This window comes from Salmo salar, chromosome 19 (genome assembly GCF_965601325.2).
Source record: "Salmo salar chromosome 19, fSalSal1, whole genome shotgun sequence".
In the NCBI taxonomy this organism is placed as follows: Eukaryota; Metazoa; Chordata; class Actinopteri; order Salmoniformes; family Salmonidae; genus Salmo; species Salmo salar.
In genome coordinates, this window is record NC_138309.1 from 52,064,794 (window position 1) to 52,082,467 (window position 17,674).

The 17,674-nt window shown below is 40.0% G+C and overlaps 1 protein-coding gene across 4 annotated transcripts in view; it reads right to left on the bottom strand.

Annotated features, from left to right (window-relative positions):
• The window catches only part of LOC106578950 (cGMP-dependent protein kinase 1), a 236,517-nt gene that overhangs the window by 55,390 nt on the left and 163,453 nt on the right, over window positions 1-17,674 (bottom strand). For all 4 annotated transcript variants that reach the window (XM_045702415.2, XM_045702414.2, XM_045702412.2 and 1 more), the window contains exons 4-5: window positions 16,922-17,027; window positions 10,142-10,205 (exon numbers count right to left, since the gene is read on the bottom strand). In XM_045702415.2, coding sequence (XP_045558371.1) covers window positions 10,142-10,205; window positions 16,922-17,027 — 170 coding nt within the window. The remainder of the gene's footprint in view (window positions 1-10,141; window positions 10,206-16,921; window positions 17,028-17,674) is intronic.

Consider the following 17,674-nt stretch of genomic DNA (forward strand, 5'->3'; position numbering starts at 1 on the left):
TGCAGTGCCTTAGACCGCTGTGCCACTCGGGAGCCAAGATCAATGATTTATAGAATGATGGAGAAAAAAAACTTTGGAGTACTTTAAATGAAATTATGGGCAGAAAGACACATTAAATGACATCTTTCATCAAATCAGATGGCTTATTCGTAACAAAACCATTTGATGTTGCAAATTATGTTCATGATTACTTCATTGGCAAAGTGTGAAAACTTAGGCAGGAAATGCCAAAATTGAACAGTGAGCCACCGTATTCATGCATAAAAAAAACAATAATGAAAGAAAAGCATTGTAAGTTAGAATTTTGCAAAGATAGTGTGGGAGAGGTGGAACAATTATTGTTATCGATCAAAAATGACAAACCTACTGAGAATGGTAGCTGACCCTAGGGCTGTTGCGGTAACTGTATTACCGCCACACCGGCAGTCATGAGTCATTACCTCAGTAAAATTCCACGTGACCGCTGAGTCACAGTAATCCCCTTTTATGCACTCTGGACATGGTTTTGTAGTACCCAATTTGCTAATTACCATCAGGTCCTAATGGCCTGGTACTCAGGGCTCTATTGTCCCTCCATCAGGTCCTAATGGCCTGGTACTCAGGGCTCTATTGTCCCTCCATCAGGTCCTAATGGCCTGGTACTCAGGGCTCTGTTGTCCCTCTGACCGCTCTGACATCAATGTCAATAAAATTGAAAATCACATCAAAATCACAGTACTTCTAAAACTCACCTCACCGTGATGCTCAATTTGAAGAAAGAAGTTCAACAGCAGGTTGAAACAGTGTAAAACATGGTTGTTGTGGATGTTGTTTCAAAGCCTAACATGCTGACCACACCGCTCGCGTTGCAAAATAAATGTACACATACGTTATTCAATCATGCCATCCACACTGCTCAAATGCGCCAACGAGCGTCTGCGTTGCCAAGCGCTAAAATAGAAGTCAGTTCCATTTGTGACATTGAACGCGGTGCAAGTCCTGCCTCTCCCATCTCCTCATTGGTTTATAGAAGCATATACCCATGTTCCATCTCCTCATTGGTTATACCCACGTGGGTGACTGAAATATGAACTGAGGTCGGTCGGTCAGTCAGTTGTGTTATTATGAAAGCAACTGCTCGTTGCTAAAGAAATGTACACATACCTGTTATTCAATTATTGCACCCACACTGCTCGTGCGCGCCAAAGAGCTTCTGCGTTGCCAAGCGTTAAAATAGAAGTCAGTTTTATTTGTGATGCTGAACGCTGAACATGGTGCAAGTCCTGCCTCTCCCATCTCCTCATTGGTTTATAGAAGCATATACGTGCCATCTCCTCATTGGTTGTACCCATGTGGATGATTGAAAGATGAACTGAGGTCGGTCGGTTGGTTGTGCTAATACACCTTATTATGAAAGTTAAATGCCAATAGCCATATAAAGTCCAAAGAAGAAAAAGCATGGGAGGAGAGATGACTGGAAACAATTCGGTTGACAGTTTTATGTGTGGATTACTTGTTGGAGTAGAGGACCTTGTGCATTTCAGGTAAAATAACAACTCAACGTTTATATCCCAGGACAAATTCAGCTAGCAACAGCAAGCTAGCTAACTAGCTAAATGCACAGGGCGGGGTTCAGACCCAGGGCCGAGCTTAATGGTGAGCTTGGATGGTACAATGGTGTTGAAGGCTGAGCTTAAGTCCATGAACATCATTCTTACATAGGTATTCCTCTTGTCCAGATGGGATAGGGCAGTGTGCAGTGCGATGGCGATTGCATCGTCTGTGGATCTATTGGGCGGTATGCAAATTGAAGTGGGTCTAGGGTGTCAGGTAAGGTAGAGGTGATATGATCCTTAACTAGCCTCTCAAAGCACTTCATGATGATAGAAGTGAGTGCTATGGGGCGATAGTCATTTAGTTCAGTTACCTTTGCTTTCTTTGGTACAGGAACAATAGTGGACATCTTGAAGCAAGTGGGGATAGTGAGAGACTGAATATGTCCATAAGCACTCCAGCCAGCTGGTCTGTGCATGCTCTGAGGACGTGGCTAGGGATGCCATCTGGTCCGGCAGCCTTGCGAGGATTAACATGCTTAAATGTCTTACGTCGGCCACATAGAAGAAGAGCCCACAGTCCTTGGTAGTGGGCCGCGTCGGTGGCACTGTGTTATCCTCAAAACGGGCGAAGAAGGTGTTTAGCTTGTCCGGAAGCAAGACGTCGGTGTCCACGACGTGACTGGTTTTCCCTTTGTAGTCCGTGATTGTCTGTAGACCCTTCTACATACGTCTCGTGTCTGAGCCGTTGAATTGCGACTCCACTTTGTCTTTGTACTGACGTTTTGCTTGTTTGATTGACTTACGGAGGGAATAACTACAGTGTTTATATTTGGCCATATTCCCGGTATCCTTGCCATGGTTAAATGTGATGGTTTGCACTTTCAGTTGTGCCAAGCTACAGTAGTAGCGTCATGCCCAAGAAGACTCGAGGCTGTAATCGCTGTCAAAGGTGCTTCAACAATGTACTGAGTAAAGGGTCTGAATACTTATGTAAATGTGTTGTTTCGGTTTTCATATTTGTAATATATTTACAAAAATGTAAAAAAAACAGTTTGTCATTATGGGGTATTGTGTGTAGATTGATGAGAGTAAAAAACTATTTAGTCCATTTTAAAATAAGGCTGTAACGTAACAAAATGTGGAAAAAGTCAAGGGGTCTGAATACTTTCCGAATGCACTGTATCTAATAGAACTCAGAGGGTTTTCTTAAATGGAAGCTTCTCTAATGTCATATATGTAAAGTGTGGTGTACCGCAGGGCAGCTCTCTAGGCCCTCTACTCTTTTCTATTTTTACCAATGACCTGCCACTGGCATTAAACAAAGCATGTGTGTCCATGTATGCTAATGACTCAACCATATACGCATCAGCAACCACAGCTAATGAAGTCACTGAAACCCTTAACAAGGAGTTGCAGTCTGTTTTGGAATGGGTAGCTAATAATAAACTGGTCCTGAACATCTCTAAAACTAAGACCATTGTATTTGGTACAAATCATTCACTAAGTTTTAGACCTCAGCTGAATCTGGTAATGAATGGTGTGGCTGTTGAACAAGTTGAGGAAACTAATTTACTTGGTGTTACCTTAGATTGTAAACTGTCATGGTCAAAACATATAGATTCAATGGTTGTAAAGATGGGGAGAGGTCTGTCCGTATTAAAGACATGCTCTTTTTTTTGACACCACACTCCACAAAGCAAGTCCTGCAGGCTCTAGTTTGATCTATTGTCCAGTCATATGGTCAAGTGCAGCAAAGAAAGACCTAGTTAAGATGCAGCTGACCCAGCACGTCTTGCTCTTCATTGTAATCAGAGGGCTAATATTAATACTATGCATGCCAGTCTCTCTTGGCTAAGAGTTGAGGAAAGACTGACTGTGTCACTTCTTGTTTTATAAGAAACATTGTGTTGTAAATTCAAAATTGTTTGCATAGTCAACTTACACAAAGCACTAACACACACACTTCCCCCACCAGACATGCCACCAGGGGTCTTTTCACTGTCCCCAGGTCCAGAACAAATTCAAGGAACCAGTATTATACAGAGCCATGAGTGTATGGAACTCCCTTCCATCTTATATAGTGCAAGTGAACAGCAAACCTGGTTTCAATAAACAAATAAAGCAACACCTCACGGCACAACGCCTCTCCCCCATGTGACCTACTTGTTGTGTGTATGTACTGACACATATGTGTAACTCATAGACATACACACTCATTACATGTTCATGTTTTTAAATGTATGTAAATTGTAAAGTCTTTTGTCTGCAATGTATTTTTCGTTTTGTGTCAGACCCCAGTAAGACTAGATGTCGCTAATAGCGATCTTAATAAATCAAATCATATCCCTCCCTCCAACTGCTCAGATGTGGTCAGAGAGAAAGAGGGAGAGCGATTTTGACATCTGATGCTTGGGAATGAGTAGATAAACTTGAAGCCTTTTAATTTCATGTTGTGCTAATTTAATAATAATATAATATTACTATATTACATATTCTACATGTCATTTATGTTGTCATTCACTCTCCCCTGACCGCTACCCCCTATTGTGTAGCAGTGTGCCGTTCTAAAGGACCAATCAGGGACGACCCTCACAGGATCCCTTCCTGCCACTTCACTGAGCAGCAGCAGCCCAGGGTCAGGTCCGTCAGGTTTCAGTGTTCCAGCCACAACTTATCAAATGACCTGCTTTTATTCCCCACTGTTTGGTTTTCAGAGTGGCAGGAAGGCAACTGAACCTCTGTGCAGGCGGCATTAACTTGGACTTTGTATTTATTATGGATCCCCATTAGCTCCACCAAACTTGGACTTTAGTGGAGGGAGTAATGAAACACAGTAGGGATGTTTTTTATTAAAAAGTACTAAAGTATATTAGCCATGATAAATAGGTCTGATGTAAAAATACATTCATATAATACGTCACAGATCAATAGTACCAGGTTTTTATGGATTGATGGCAGCTGACAGCTTTGACTTTCATGTCAAAGTTGGGTACATCAAGAAGACAGAGATCAACAGGAGCTGGAAGCCTGGCCCCCAGATTCATTTAAAATAGACAGCAGAACCATTTCAATAAAGATGGAGTGAAGCAGAGGGTCATGAATCGGAAATGAAATTCCATGGTATAATGGGCAGGCTTATCAAGGGGAAATTACGGCTTGTACTGTACTGTATGTAGCATCGCTATGCATCAAATCATAAATAAATAAATGGTATTCAAAGAGTAAATCCTATTTCTAACCATCTATATTCAACGATTATTTACAGGTTGCGGTAGAAATTCATTTTTCATTCCTCTCACTCTCTCAGCCTGAGACTATCGATTGGTAATAGCTGCTTAATTCTCCTCCTCCTTCTTCCATATTTGAGGACACAGCCGCTTGTGAGGATGGCAGATCATGACGGGAGTCGAGACAAGTCGTCCCACACATTAACGCAACCCTCACACATCAGCTGGAAAACAGTGAACTCTTGACATGCTCTGCTCGGCCCCGTATGGGCCAGAACAGGACAGTGTGGGAACGGGGAACGTCTGGAATTAAAAATAAACCTCTACTCCCAAGCCAACCGCTGCCTGCCTAGTCACACATCCATAGTAGGATCTTGTGGGTTTGATTCCACCGTGATTAATACCGGCAATGTTTAAATGATTTATCCCTTGATACTGTCCAGTTTCTTTATACCAGGACTGTATGTCCCTCCCGCTCTGGAATGACTGTATAGAAAGTGACACTAAACAAACACAGCTCACTGATTTACTTTTAGAGAGTAAAGAGTGTTTATGCGAGTCAGTATCTATTTACCAGACAGGCTGGTTAGGGAGGAACAGTCATCATCAGTAACTAAGGTGAACTATCTTTCAACAGCTCTTTCTACTTTCTTCCTGTGCTTTAGTATATTTTTAGGCCTGGGAGAAAATGTCACCGTTATTCATTGAAGCTTCACGGTCAAAATCCATTAAGATGGAGAAGAAAGAAAGAAATGGCTAGTTTAAGGGAACACTACATTTTGGGCTGACACAGACTTCGTTTTTCTTTCTCCAAAATTGAAATATACCACCTGTGTCATGAGCGGTTTCTACCAAGGAATGGGCATCCCAATGAGTAGAAGACAGATGTGTGTCCCTATAAACTATACAGCATGAATAGTGCATATAACTGCATATAACATCACAACACCTTTTTAATCTCACTTTAAAGATGAATTGAGCAGTGATGAAAGTTAACATCAGACAATTCTTATTTTCATTATGAATGGTGGCTAAACATCAAACAGTAATCTTTGAGGTGTAATGGGTATTTCTCATGATGTATTTGGCAAATCAGTAAAGGAAAGGAAAGGCATGGTTGAAGTGCGATGATGAAACGGTGCTCTCACAGATGCAGAAAATTCTGCTCCACAACACTGAATTACTTCTTTACTTTGTGGCATTACTTATCTACCACTTTATTTTTTACACTAATCAGTTCCTTTCTTACATGGGCACCCCTATCTCCTTTGGTTTCCATGTGGAAAGAGAACCCAAGACCTACTCTTCTGTTTTGTTATACAGAGACTGTTAGCTGATATGGGTGGTGAGTTTGGTACCCTGCCCAGCAGTGCTTGACATGGGAAGGACCTCACCGGAGTAGAGTACCAGCACCTCAAATGTTCTACTGCTTGAGCTCCTGTTCCTCTTATAGGACGTACACTGCATTCAGAAACTATTCAGGCCAATTGACTATTTCCACATTTTGTTACGTTACAACCTTATTCTAAAATTGATGATCTCATCAATCTACACATAATACCCCACAATGACAAAACAAAACCTGTTTTTTTTTAAATGTTTGCAAATGTATTAAAAATTAGAAACAGAAATATTACATTTACATAAGTATTCAGACCCTTTACTCAGTACCTTTGTTGAAACACCTTTAGCAGCAATTACAGCCTTGAGTCTTCTTGGGTATGACGCTACAAGCTTTTCACACCTGTATTTGGGGAGTTTCTCCCATTCTTTGCAGATCTTCTCAAGCTCTATCAGGTTAGATGGGGAGTGTCGCTGCACAGCTATTTTCACATCTCTCCAGAGATGTTTGATCGGGTTCAAGTTCGGGCTCTGGCTGGTTTGTCACTATGGGGTATTGTGCGTAGATTAATGAGGAAATTTAACCCATTTTAGAATAAGGCTGTAACATAACAAAATGTGAAAAAATTCAAGGGGTCTGAATACTTTCCGAATGCACTGTACATAAACTCAAAAGTATTGTGGAGCTCCTGTATCTAAATATAAACACTACCGACAACCAAAATGGGTACCGGCACCTATTTCAATCCAAGTCAAACACTGATGCCCAGTCATCCGTTACCATAGAAACCACGCTGCAGGGTTCTGTCAAAGGTTTTAATTGTGTCTGTCACCGTACTATGCTGTTATTTTACACTGACTGAAGCGTGAAGACTAAGTAAGAAACAAACTGATGCCATTTGAAAAAAATCTATTTGTGAGCATATACTGGCCAGTAACCACACCGTAGTAGTAATAATAATAATAATAATAATACTACATGGGACTTATATAGCGTTTTCAAGTCACTTTACAATTATAGAAACGAAACAAACAGATGAAAACAAGACAACAACAGGAAGAAACACAACATGAAACAAAGAAATGGGGAGGGACTTAAGAAGGTAAAAGAGTGGGATGTTCTAGTGTATGAATCAGCAAGCAGGTGTGTGTGGGTGTGTGTGAGAGAGAGAGAGAGAGAGAGAGGGTGTGTGTATGTGGGGGGGGGGGGGGGGGAATGGAGGAATACCATGAGATTCCTGTGTTTTAAAGTAGATTCTCCTGTTATCATGGAGGATAGCCTGAGTGTTCTCCCTATAGATATCTCACAGGAGTCTTATCCTTATCCCACACTGCAAGGCTGTAGGAGATTGTACCATAATCCAGCCACTTGAGAAGCCTCCACGGCACATCTTTCGAGGAAAACATTACTACTTGAATGCATAAGTATTAGTCATATGCACAGACTACACACACACTCCTTTGTATGCAAACATCTTCACTGCTTTTTACCTGAAATGATGACTGACAGTAAGTAATAAAATAAATCTTTCTGAGGCTTAAACGAAATGCCATGCATCACAGATGTTGTAAAGTTAGGTTTTCCTGAGGTTCCTAATGTTCTCATCCGTGACCTGCACTACTGGATTTCCTCATTTAAATCATGTTAGTGCAGTAATTGTGTATTATTTTAGGGTACACTGAAGCTAAAAACTACTGTAGTTAGTCAGAGGCAAAAAAAACACAGCACATACTGTATCCAGAGAGGATTGTGTTAACACTGAGGTGCAACACCCTAACATTGATAACTATGCAATTAACTATATGACATTTTTTAAATCATACTTTCACGTCTAGGCAAATCACCATGACAGCAAACTATTTGCAAGAAACTAATGTTTCCAATTCCTCGTCATTACCTTAACTGTATGTTTCACTGCTGCTCAAATGAACTCATTTCCTCAACTGTATGTTTCACTGCTGCTCAAATTCAATCAGTGCTGCTACACAATTATCAACAGTAGATCTGTCTAACACATTTTCTCTATCATGTGAACAGCAATATGAAGCACAGACAGAAAATCACTGCACTGTTACAAATGGTAAGAAATGGACTAATGGCTATTTGTGAGAAAGGAGTGACATTTGGGTGAGGAGACTGTCTGTGTTGTGTCGTTCCATGGTGAGGCTGCATATAGTCTGATCGATTCTAGTGTCTTCTGGCGAGGTATGCAGGTAGGTACACACACAATCACACACTCGCACGAATGCACGCACACACAACACACGCGAACAACATGCAAAGACACATCGACAGTGATCTCACTTACACCACACTGAATGGCAGCATACTCATCATCCGCCCCCTTTGGAGCACCCCTCAAATGTTTGAGCATTCTGTGTTTTCCCTCATGTTTTATTTCAGTCCTTCAGCGAACAGAGTCAGACTGATAGTGTCTTGGTAGTCAGCGGGGCATTCTCGGTCTGAACATAGAAATAAAATATAAATTCTAGTTTTATTCATCTGAAACTATACGGCACTATGGATTGGATTTGGTGTGATGTGACCAAATACTGTTTAATCAGATGAATCATAACTAAGACGTATGTTTTCCCTTTGCATGTTATTCTATTATTGTTCTGTAAGGGGTTAAAGAAGTCAGGTTGACTCAGAAGCAACGGTTGGTACCAACGAAAACTGAGGCCAACGCATTACAAAACAAAACATGGTTTGATATATAGGTTGGTTTAGGAATAAGGAGGTGTGTTCTTAATGGAGCTAATCCTGTACCGATCCAACAGATTAAAATAAACAATGAAATAATGTATTTGATTCCCTTGTGATTTTTGTGGTCATACTTAAGCTGAGAAAGTCTGCCGGAATTATATTTTTCTCGTTTTAATTACCAAATGTTCTTTGGAAACCAGTTATACTGGAGGTCAAGTCATCTAATTAACTTGGAACAGCAGAAAGATTCTTGCTGGAAATAAACAAGCATAAAATTTAGGAGGTGAAGGACTGTAGAGACAATGTAATATGTCCGCGTTTCTCAAGTGATCCTAAGGACCCCCGTACCACCGTTTTGGGAAACATCTGCATGCCAATGAATAATAAGATGATTAGCAATCTGCTCTGAGGATGTGATTACACCTGTAGTTGCTCCCTCTCACTCATTGACCACAAAGTAGACACTGTTTATTGTAATATTCTGATCAGAGCCAGAATGGTTTTCCTGACCATGTGACAAGACTAGGAATACGTCTGGGCCCTGGTTATAGTCTAGTTTACAGTTATTCTTGGTTATGTCACGTGGCCATGAAAATCTCACAGGTGGACGTTTATTGTCTTGAGTCTTGCCTCGGAGGCAGAACTGGGCGATTTCCGCTAGACCGGCCAGCTGCAAAGTCCAAATTGGCTATAAAATGTATGGTCTTAATTTAAGGTTAGGGTTAGGCATTAGGGTTAGCAGTGTGGTTAAGGTTAAGGTTATGGTTAGGTTTAAAATCAGATTGTATGACTTTGTGGCTGTGCCAGATAGTGACCACTCTGCAGAGCTGCCTTCAGAACAAGATGCATGATGAAAAAAAAACGCCAATTCTGATGTCTACTCTCTAGACTGAAATCTACAGAGACTGTATTGCAGGCAGAGTTAGCTCAGAGGTTATCGCAGTGAGTTTTACCTCAGGTTGTGTCTGGTGAGTTATTGACTACAGATAAGAACTCAAATCAATTCAAATGGCTCTGTCAGACCAGGACAGGATACCTGAAATGCACTTCCACTAATATGAAGATTGTAATGACTACAAATTGCAGCTTAGTTACATTTCCAGAGAAACCTCTTTTAAAATGTGAATACCCACAGTATAATAATCATTACGATTTATCAAGGCAATCAATTCTTCATCATGTAATGATATGGTTCATAATTTAGGGAAATGTAAATAAATTGCTCAATTACAGTCAATGAAACAGACGTAAACTCATCAGCACCCATTGCCACAACCCTTTTAAATCGAGGTAACTTCGCTAAGTTCCACCAGGACACTTAGGAAACTCACCTCTTCCATCACGTCAGCAAGCTTGCTTAGTATTTCTTCTGAAAGGCCTTGGAATGTTGGAACACTGTTGGGGAGAGGGAGAGAGTGAGAGTTAGCTGTTTTGGAGCCTTCAGACACAAGGTGAAGCCAACAGTTCATGCTGTTCCTGGCTGGTTGACAGTACTAGGTACTGTGGAGCTTCATGACTTGCAAAGCATCGCCCACCACAGCGATAAACACTGTTTATTCACATAAATCACACATCATCAATATTCTCTCTGTTTTCTGTCGTTCTGCTATCTATCTCAGTAAGTAAGCCAAAATACACAATGCGCCAGCAGAGCATCTATGGAGCATTTATGTAAAAAAAACAGCACAGAAAGTTGCATGACAAAGTGGAGTCTGTATGACTGATTACAGGGAGGGAGAAAAAAAAACACCAGGTAAGACCACATAATGTACGTATATAGGCACAGCTGTGGCAGCACCCTTATGGAAAAACCACATCCATTTCACGTGATCACATGTAACAACATATAAAGCAACATGTGAAGCAACATGTGCTAACATAAAACTCCACATTTGATTACATGTAAGCACATGTGAGAGCATGATCTCATGTGAAATGAATGTGAAATAAATATGACAACATGGGGATGCAACATTTCAACATGTGTTAACATGAAATTACATTTGAGCACATGTGAAAGCTGAGGTGTAAAATGTTGTTTAGAATACTTTACTTTAAAACGGAACAATTGACACTAATTCAATTTAAATAGTCATGGTCCCCTGCAGGTTTTGTCTAGTTCCCAGTTGGTTCCAGGGACATTTTTAGTTGTTCTCAGAACATTGTGTCATGGTCCCCTTGAGGTTTTTGTTTAGTTTTCGTAAAAACACGGTCAATCTACAACTAACTACTGTATTTTTACAGCTAAATTAAGGTGTTAATGGACAACATGCTGAATACTTTGGATTCAACCACAATTGGGATTTGCACACATAACCTCTTATTTTCTAGCAACCTGAAGTTCTTGCTGAGCCACCAGGTCTATGGACATCATGGAGATTGGCTATATATTTATTGTCAAGAACACATTTCTGCACTTTGCCTAAAGTTGCAATAAAAATAAGGTAAATATATACAACAACTTGAAGGTGTTATTTCTATAAAGGACAGTATGCTTGTCACGTCCTGACCAGTATAAGGGTTATTTGTTATTGTAGTTTGGTCAGGACGTGGCAGAGGGTATTTGTTTTATGTGGTTGGGGGTGGTGGTTTATTTAGTAGGGTGTTTGATTTATTATTTCCGGGTTTTTGGGTAATGTTCTATGTTTGTATTTCTGTGGTCTCTAGTCTTTTGTATTTCTATGTCTAGTTTATTGGGGTTGGACTCTCAATTGGAGGCAGGTGTTTTCTCGTTGCCTCTGATTGAGAGTCCTATATATGGGTATGTGTTTGGTTTAGTGTTTGTGGGAGATTGTTCCGTGTATAGCTTATGGCCTTACAGGACTGTTTATTCGTCGTTGTGTTCTTTTGGTGTACATGTTTATTTTGGTTTTTCCTTCTTTCCGTAATAAAAGAAGATGAGTACACATATACCCGCTGTGTTTTGGTCTCAATCTGACGACAACCGTTACTATGCTGCTGTATTCTGATTTCAACTACGGTAAAATCTTGTATAGTGAACACAATTTTGATGGGATTGAACTAATAACCCCTTGTTCACTACCAACCTGTAATATCCTGCTACAATGCAGCTACACCACCAGATCCGTGAGTGGAAAAGAGATATGGCCACAGACTTATTGGCAAGAGCAGATCTGCACTTTGATCAAAGCTGCCCAGAATCAAGTAAATAACTGTACAATTGTCACCACCAATGTAACAACGTAAAACTAGCAGTGCTCAAAGACACTTGATTTAAAGTATACAATAATTCTTTGGGATTACAATTTGCAACCATTTGGTTGGGAGAGCATCAACGTAGCTGCAGCGCTTCCAGGTTCAAACTAATTGCTTGGAATTATACTGAACAAACATATAAATGCAACAACTTCAAAACTGTTACAGAGTTCCAGTACATATGAGGCCGGTTGAACGTACTGACAAATTCTCTAAAACGACGTTGGAGGCAGCTTATGGTAGAGAAATGAACACTCAAGAGCTGCACTGTTTAGATGCCAATTCCACGCTCCCTCAAAACTTGAGACATTTGTGTGACAAAACTGCACATTTTAGAGTAGACTTTTATTGCCCCCAGCACAAGGTGCACCTGTGTAATAATCATGTTGTTTAATCAGCTTCTTGATATGCCACACCTGTCAGGTGGCAAAGGAGAAATTTTCACTAAAATGGATGTAAACAAATTTGTGCACAACATTTGAGAGAAATAAGCATTTTGTGCATTTGGAAAATGTCTCGGATATTTTATTTCAGCTCATGAAACATGGGACCAAGACTTTACATGTTGTGTTTATATTTTTGTAGCACACTCTTAAAAAATAAGGGTATGGTTAGTGTACAGTGTTATTCCCTGGGTACACATATAACACAGATACACATATAAACTCACATGGTACAGTGTTGTTCCCTGGGTACACATATAACACAGATACACATATAAACTCACATGGTACAGTGTTGTTCCCTGGGTACACATATAACACAGATACACATATAAACTCACATGGTACAGTGTTGTTCCCTGGGTACACATATAACACAGATACACATATAAACTCACATGGTACAGTGTTGTTCCCTGGGTACACATATAACACAGATACACATATAAACTCACATGGTACAGTGTTGTTCCCTGGGTACACATATAACACAGATACACATATAAACTCACATGGTACAGTGTTGTTCCCTGGGTACACATATAACACATATACACATATAAACTCACATGGTACAGTGTTGTTCCCTGGGGTACAAAATTGTCAAAGGTACACTAAACAGCTACACATATAAACTCACATGGTCCAGTTCAGTACCTTGTAGGTATAGTAGATTTTTCTACCCAATATTTTAAATATAAGGAACGATCATCACTGCACTTTAAAATATACAGTGCATTTGGAAAGTATTCAAACCCCTTGACTTTTTGCACTTTCTTACATTACAGCCTTATTCTATAATGTATTAAACTGTTTTTTTCCTCATCAATCTTCACACAATATGCAATAATGACAAAGCAAAAACATTTTTTAGAAATGTTTGCCAATTACTGTGAAATGTACTAAAACCCATTTGCAACTGGTTGATAGCAAGTTATTGGAAGTTAAACATTAACTTCCTGTGAACCAGCTCCCATTAAGCTTTTGGAATATGCACAAAAACCTCTAAACAGTGCAGCTCTTGCGTGTCAGAACTGCTTACTAAAATTGCAAAACTGACAGTGTCAAAAGAGATGCTCAACCTTCTTTAACATAACCATAAAAGCACTTAAACGTGTTCAACATTTCCAATGATGGTTTTAGACCATGCCCCCAAATATGCTAATGAGTCCCCGCCAGCACATTGCCTCCACCTACATTTCAAAGTGCAGTAATGATACCTAATCCTGCATTCGTAACCAAGTGGAGAGTGGGAATTTACCACATACGCCTGGGAAAAATACACTTGAACGGCCCTCCAACTGGAAATTACTAGTGGGGAATGCATCTATCATCCCTGAGCTCCGACTTCTCCCATATGCTGACCTCTGACATCACCTACTAAGGAAATGACCTCGATAACAGCATATTCGGCAATTAAATGTAATAACAAAACATTATTTATGAAAAGCAATCTATTAATATGGTTTTTGAACTCCATCATGTGTTTATGGTTGATGCAGCTTGTTGGCCATTCGCCAATTGGCGTTTCTCAACAAGTTCAAAGTACATACAGTAAATGGAAGTGGTATTTACGACTTCACAACAGCTACATTTCCACCTCCCACATGGTTACGAACGCAGCATTATATTGAATATATTAGGTAGAAAAATGTACCATTATAATAGATTATGGGCACATGTTCCCTTGAAAGGTACTTGGCGAGTTCCTATGTGTCACTCTGAAGGTACCTTACCTGTACATTTGACCTTTTTGTACACCAGGAAACAAAACTGTCCAACAGTGTGCACTTATTTGCACATAACAAGAGAGTGCCATCTGCACTGCTATGTTAGTTATCAGTTATTCTGACTATTCTAAATCCCAGGTAAGGACATGTTGGATAATAATTACTGCATAAATAAACCACAATGTAAGCATGTAGGTCAAAGTGTGTCAAATATGTAAGTTGAAAAACTGTATGTTAAAAGTACAGTGTGTGTATCATAAAGAAAACATTTTGTTTGCAGGGCATTACCTGTGAAATCTCATGTGAAAAATTGAATCCACATGTAAAAGGTTATGATTTCACATGTGCAAAACGTGTAATTCAAAATTCAAAAGGCACTCGCACATCTGAGCTATCTTTTTTTGCAGGTGCATGGTAACAGTTGAATAAAATGAAAAAAAAGAACATGTACAAAACGTGGAAATGTCACGTGAAATCATGTGATTTTCCACATGTAAAATCAGGTGGTTTTTCCATAAGAGGCAACCAATTCTTGTCTGTCTTAAACCCCCTCTCTAACACCAGCATCATCTGAAGTGGGAAAGTGTGTGCAGTAGTAAGTAGTAAACCAGTATTAAACCAGTATTAAAACAGTAGTAAGTCAGTATTAAACCAATAGTAAGTCAGTAATAAACCAGTAGTAAACCAGTATTAAACCAGTAGTAAGTCAGTATTAAACCAGTAGTAAGTCAGTATTAAACCAGTAGTAAGTCAGTATTAAACCAGTAGTAAACAGTAGTAAGTCAGTAATAAACCAGTAGTAAACAGTAGTAAGTCAGTATTAAACCAGTAGTAAACAGTAGTAAGTCAGTAATAAACCAGTAGTAAGTCAGTAATAAACCAGTAGTAAACCAGTAGTAAGTCAGTATTAAACCAGTAGTAAACCAGTATTAAACCAGTAGTAAACCAGTAGTAAGTCAGTGGTAAACCAGTAGTAAACCAGTAGTAAGCCAGTAGTAAGTCAGTATTAAACCAGTAGTAAACCAGTAGAACACCAGTAGTAAGTCAGTAGTAAGTTAATAGTAAGCCAGTAGCAAGTCAGCAGTAAGCCAGTAGCAAGCCATGGCTCAGGGTTTGAATTTAAGGTTGGGCCTTAGAGCAGCTGCCAATCATACTAAGCGTTTCAAGAAGGAGCTGTTTACATACCTCTGGCAGGCTCTCTCCTCAGTGAGAGAGACCTCATTCACACACACATTCGCAGAAACGCACACACACAAACATGCAGGAACACACACACACACACAAAATCTGGCAGTTTGACAACATCCAAGTCTCTTTGCTACTATGGAACCACTGTAGCTTGTTACCAGGGGAACTACTCCTTCAGAAATATAATTGATGTGTTTGATATTTGACATTCTCTATTGAAGATAAGAACTGGCAGAAGCTACTTCTCAAATATTATGACATAAAAGCCATGAACACTTGAGCAAGGCACTAAACCCTAAGTGCTCTTGTTAGTCGCTCTGGTTAAAAGTGTCTGCTAAATTACTCAAATGTAAACGTGCACCAGCTGGCTGTAGCTGCCAATGCATGGGGAGAAAGGCATCTTATGTTAACACTAAAAGCTGACTTCATCCAAATCAATTTCATCATTTCCTGCGTGTGACATCATCGGGTCCTTGCAATAAAGGGCAACAGCAGGGCCTCCGGGAGGAGAGATGCTGTCAATGAAACATTCTCCTCGGTCTTCCTCGATGATCTATTTCAGCAGTGGAGACTGGAGGAAAGTCCAGTTCCAACCACTTACACAGTCATTGAGAAATCACAGAAGGCAGGCTAAAGGCTCTGTGTATGCAGATCAGTACTGTACTTGAGGACGTGTGTTGAATGAGTATTTGTGGTCAAACAGTTGTTGTGGACTTTCCATCTGAATCACTATAGTTGATCACTGGGTGGGAAATCTTCATTCGGGGATGACGATGTCCTTTGTTATTGTTGCGGCATCCTAAGGGTTTGCCTGCTCAGAACGGGGGGATTTAATCATGATCCAACCTTTTCTGGAGGAAAATCTATTGGTCTGGCTCATATAAGTGTAAATCTATTGGTCTGGCTCATATAAGTGTAAATCTATTGGTCTGGCTCATATAAGTGTAAATCTATTGGTCTGGCTCATATAAGTGTAAATCTATTGGTCTGGCTCATATAAGTGTAAATCTATTGGTCTGGGACGTCAAACGTTTGTTGGTTTTAGAGCAGAAAACCCACTAGTGAACCTAAATGTATTATACTGTATATTAAACACAAAATCCAGGTTTTAAGATAGAAATCGTCAGGTCTGAAGCTGAAAAATTAAAGGCTGGATTACACTCAACTGTGTAAACAGAAAGAGGGCATAGTGTGATGATGATCAATAAACTGGTGCTTTAATATCACCAAGTGGTAATAAATTAATTTAGTGTAAAATACCTGAAGTGTCCAATCACCTGATCCTCATTTGAACATGCATCCAGCAAGTGTCTTTGTTGAACACAGACATCAGTGACAGGAAAAGGTGATTCTGTGACTGTCAGAGACGGTCACTCAAACCACAGCCCTTGCTCGAATGGCATCTTAAGGGGTGTGGAAGAGAGAGAGAGAGAGAGAGAGAGAGAGAGAGAGAGAGAGAGAGAGAGAGAGAGAGAGAGAGAGAGAGAGAGAGAGAGAGAGAGAGAGAGAGAGAGAGAGAGAGAGAGAAGCCCACCTCTTTAGAAACTCCATGTATTCGGCATGTTTGATGAGGCCTGTCCTCATCATAATGGTCTGGAAACACTGGCGGTCGATGGCCCATAACTTCACATTAGTGAGGGCTGAGGAAGAGACAACAAAAATACATTAGACTGAGAAAAGAATGACTTTTAGATCACAGGATGTAACAGTTTTATATAATGACAGAATATCAAGAAACGGACAATATAACATTTAATCAATAACATTTTGAAATGTAAATCTAATTAAAAACCTGTGCAGTACACTCATACACTCTTAGAAAAAAGGGGGAATCTAAAAGAGTTATTCGGCTGTCCCCATGTACTGTAGAAGCCTTTCCACAGAGGATTCTACCTGGAACCCAAAAGGATTATTCTATGGGGACAGCCGAAGAACCCTTTTGGAACCCTTTTTTCTAAGAGTGTATCATTGTATCACCGAATCTGCTATGCAGATCATCAGTCATACAGTATCCATGGCAACTCCTGTGGTTAATTCCAAGTCAAGTCATTTGGAACCGGAGCAATAATCCTTCATACCACCACCACTGATGTCTACCCATGATTACCATTCATACCACCACCACCGATTACCATTCATACCACCACCACTGATGTCTACCCATGATTACCATTCATACCACCACCACCAATGTCTACCCATGATTACTATTCATACCACCACCACTGATGTCTACCCATGATTACCATTCATACCACCACCACTGATGTCTACCCATGATTACCAT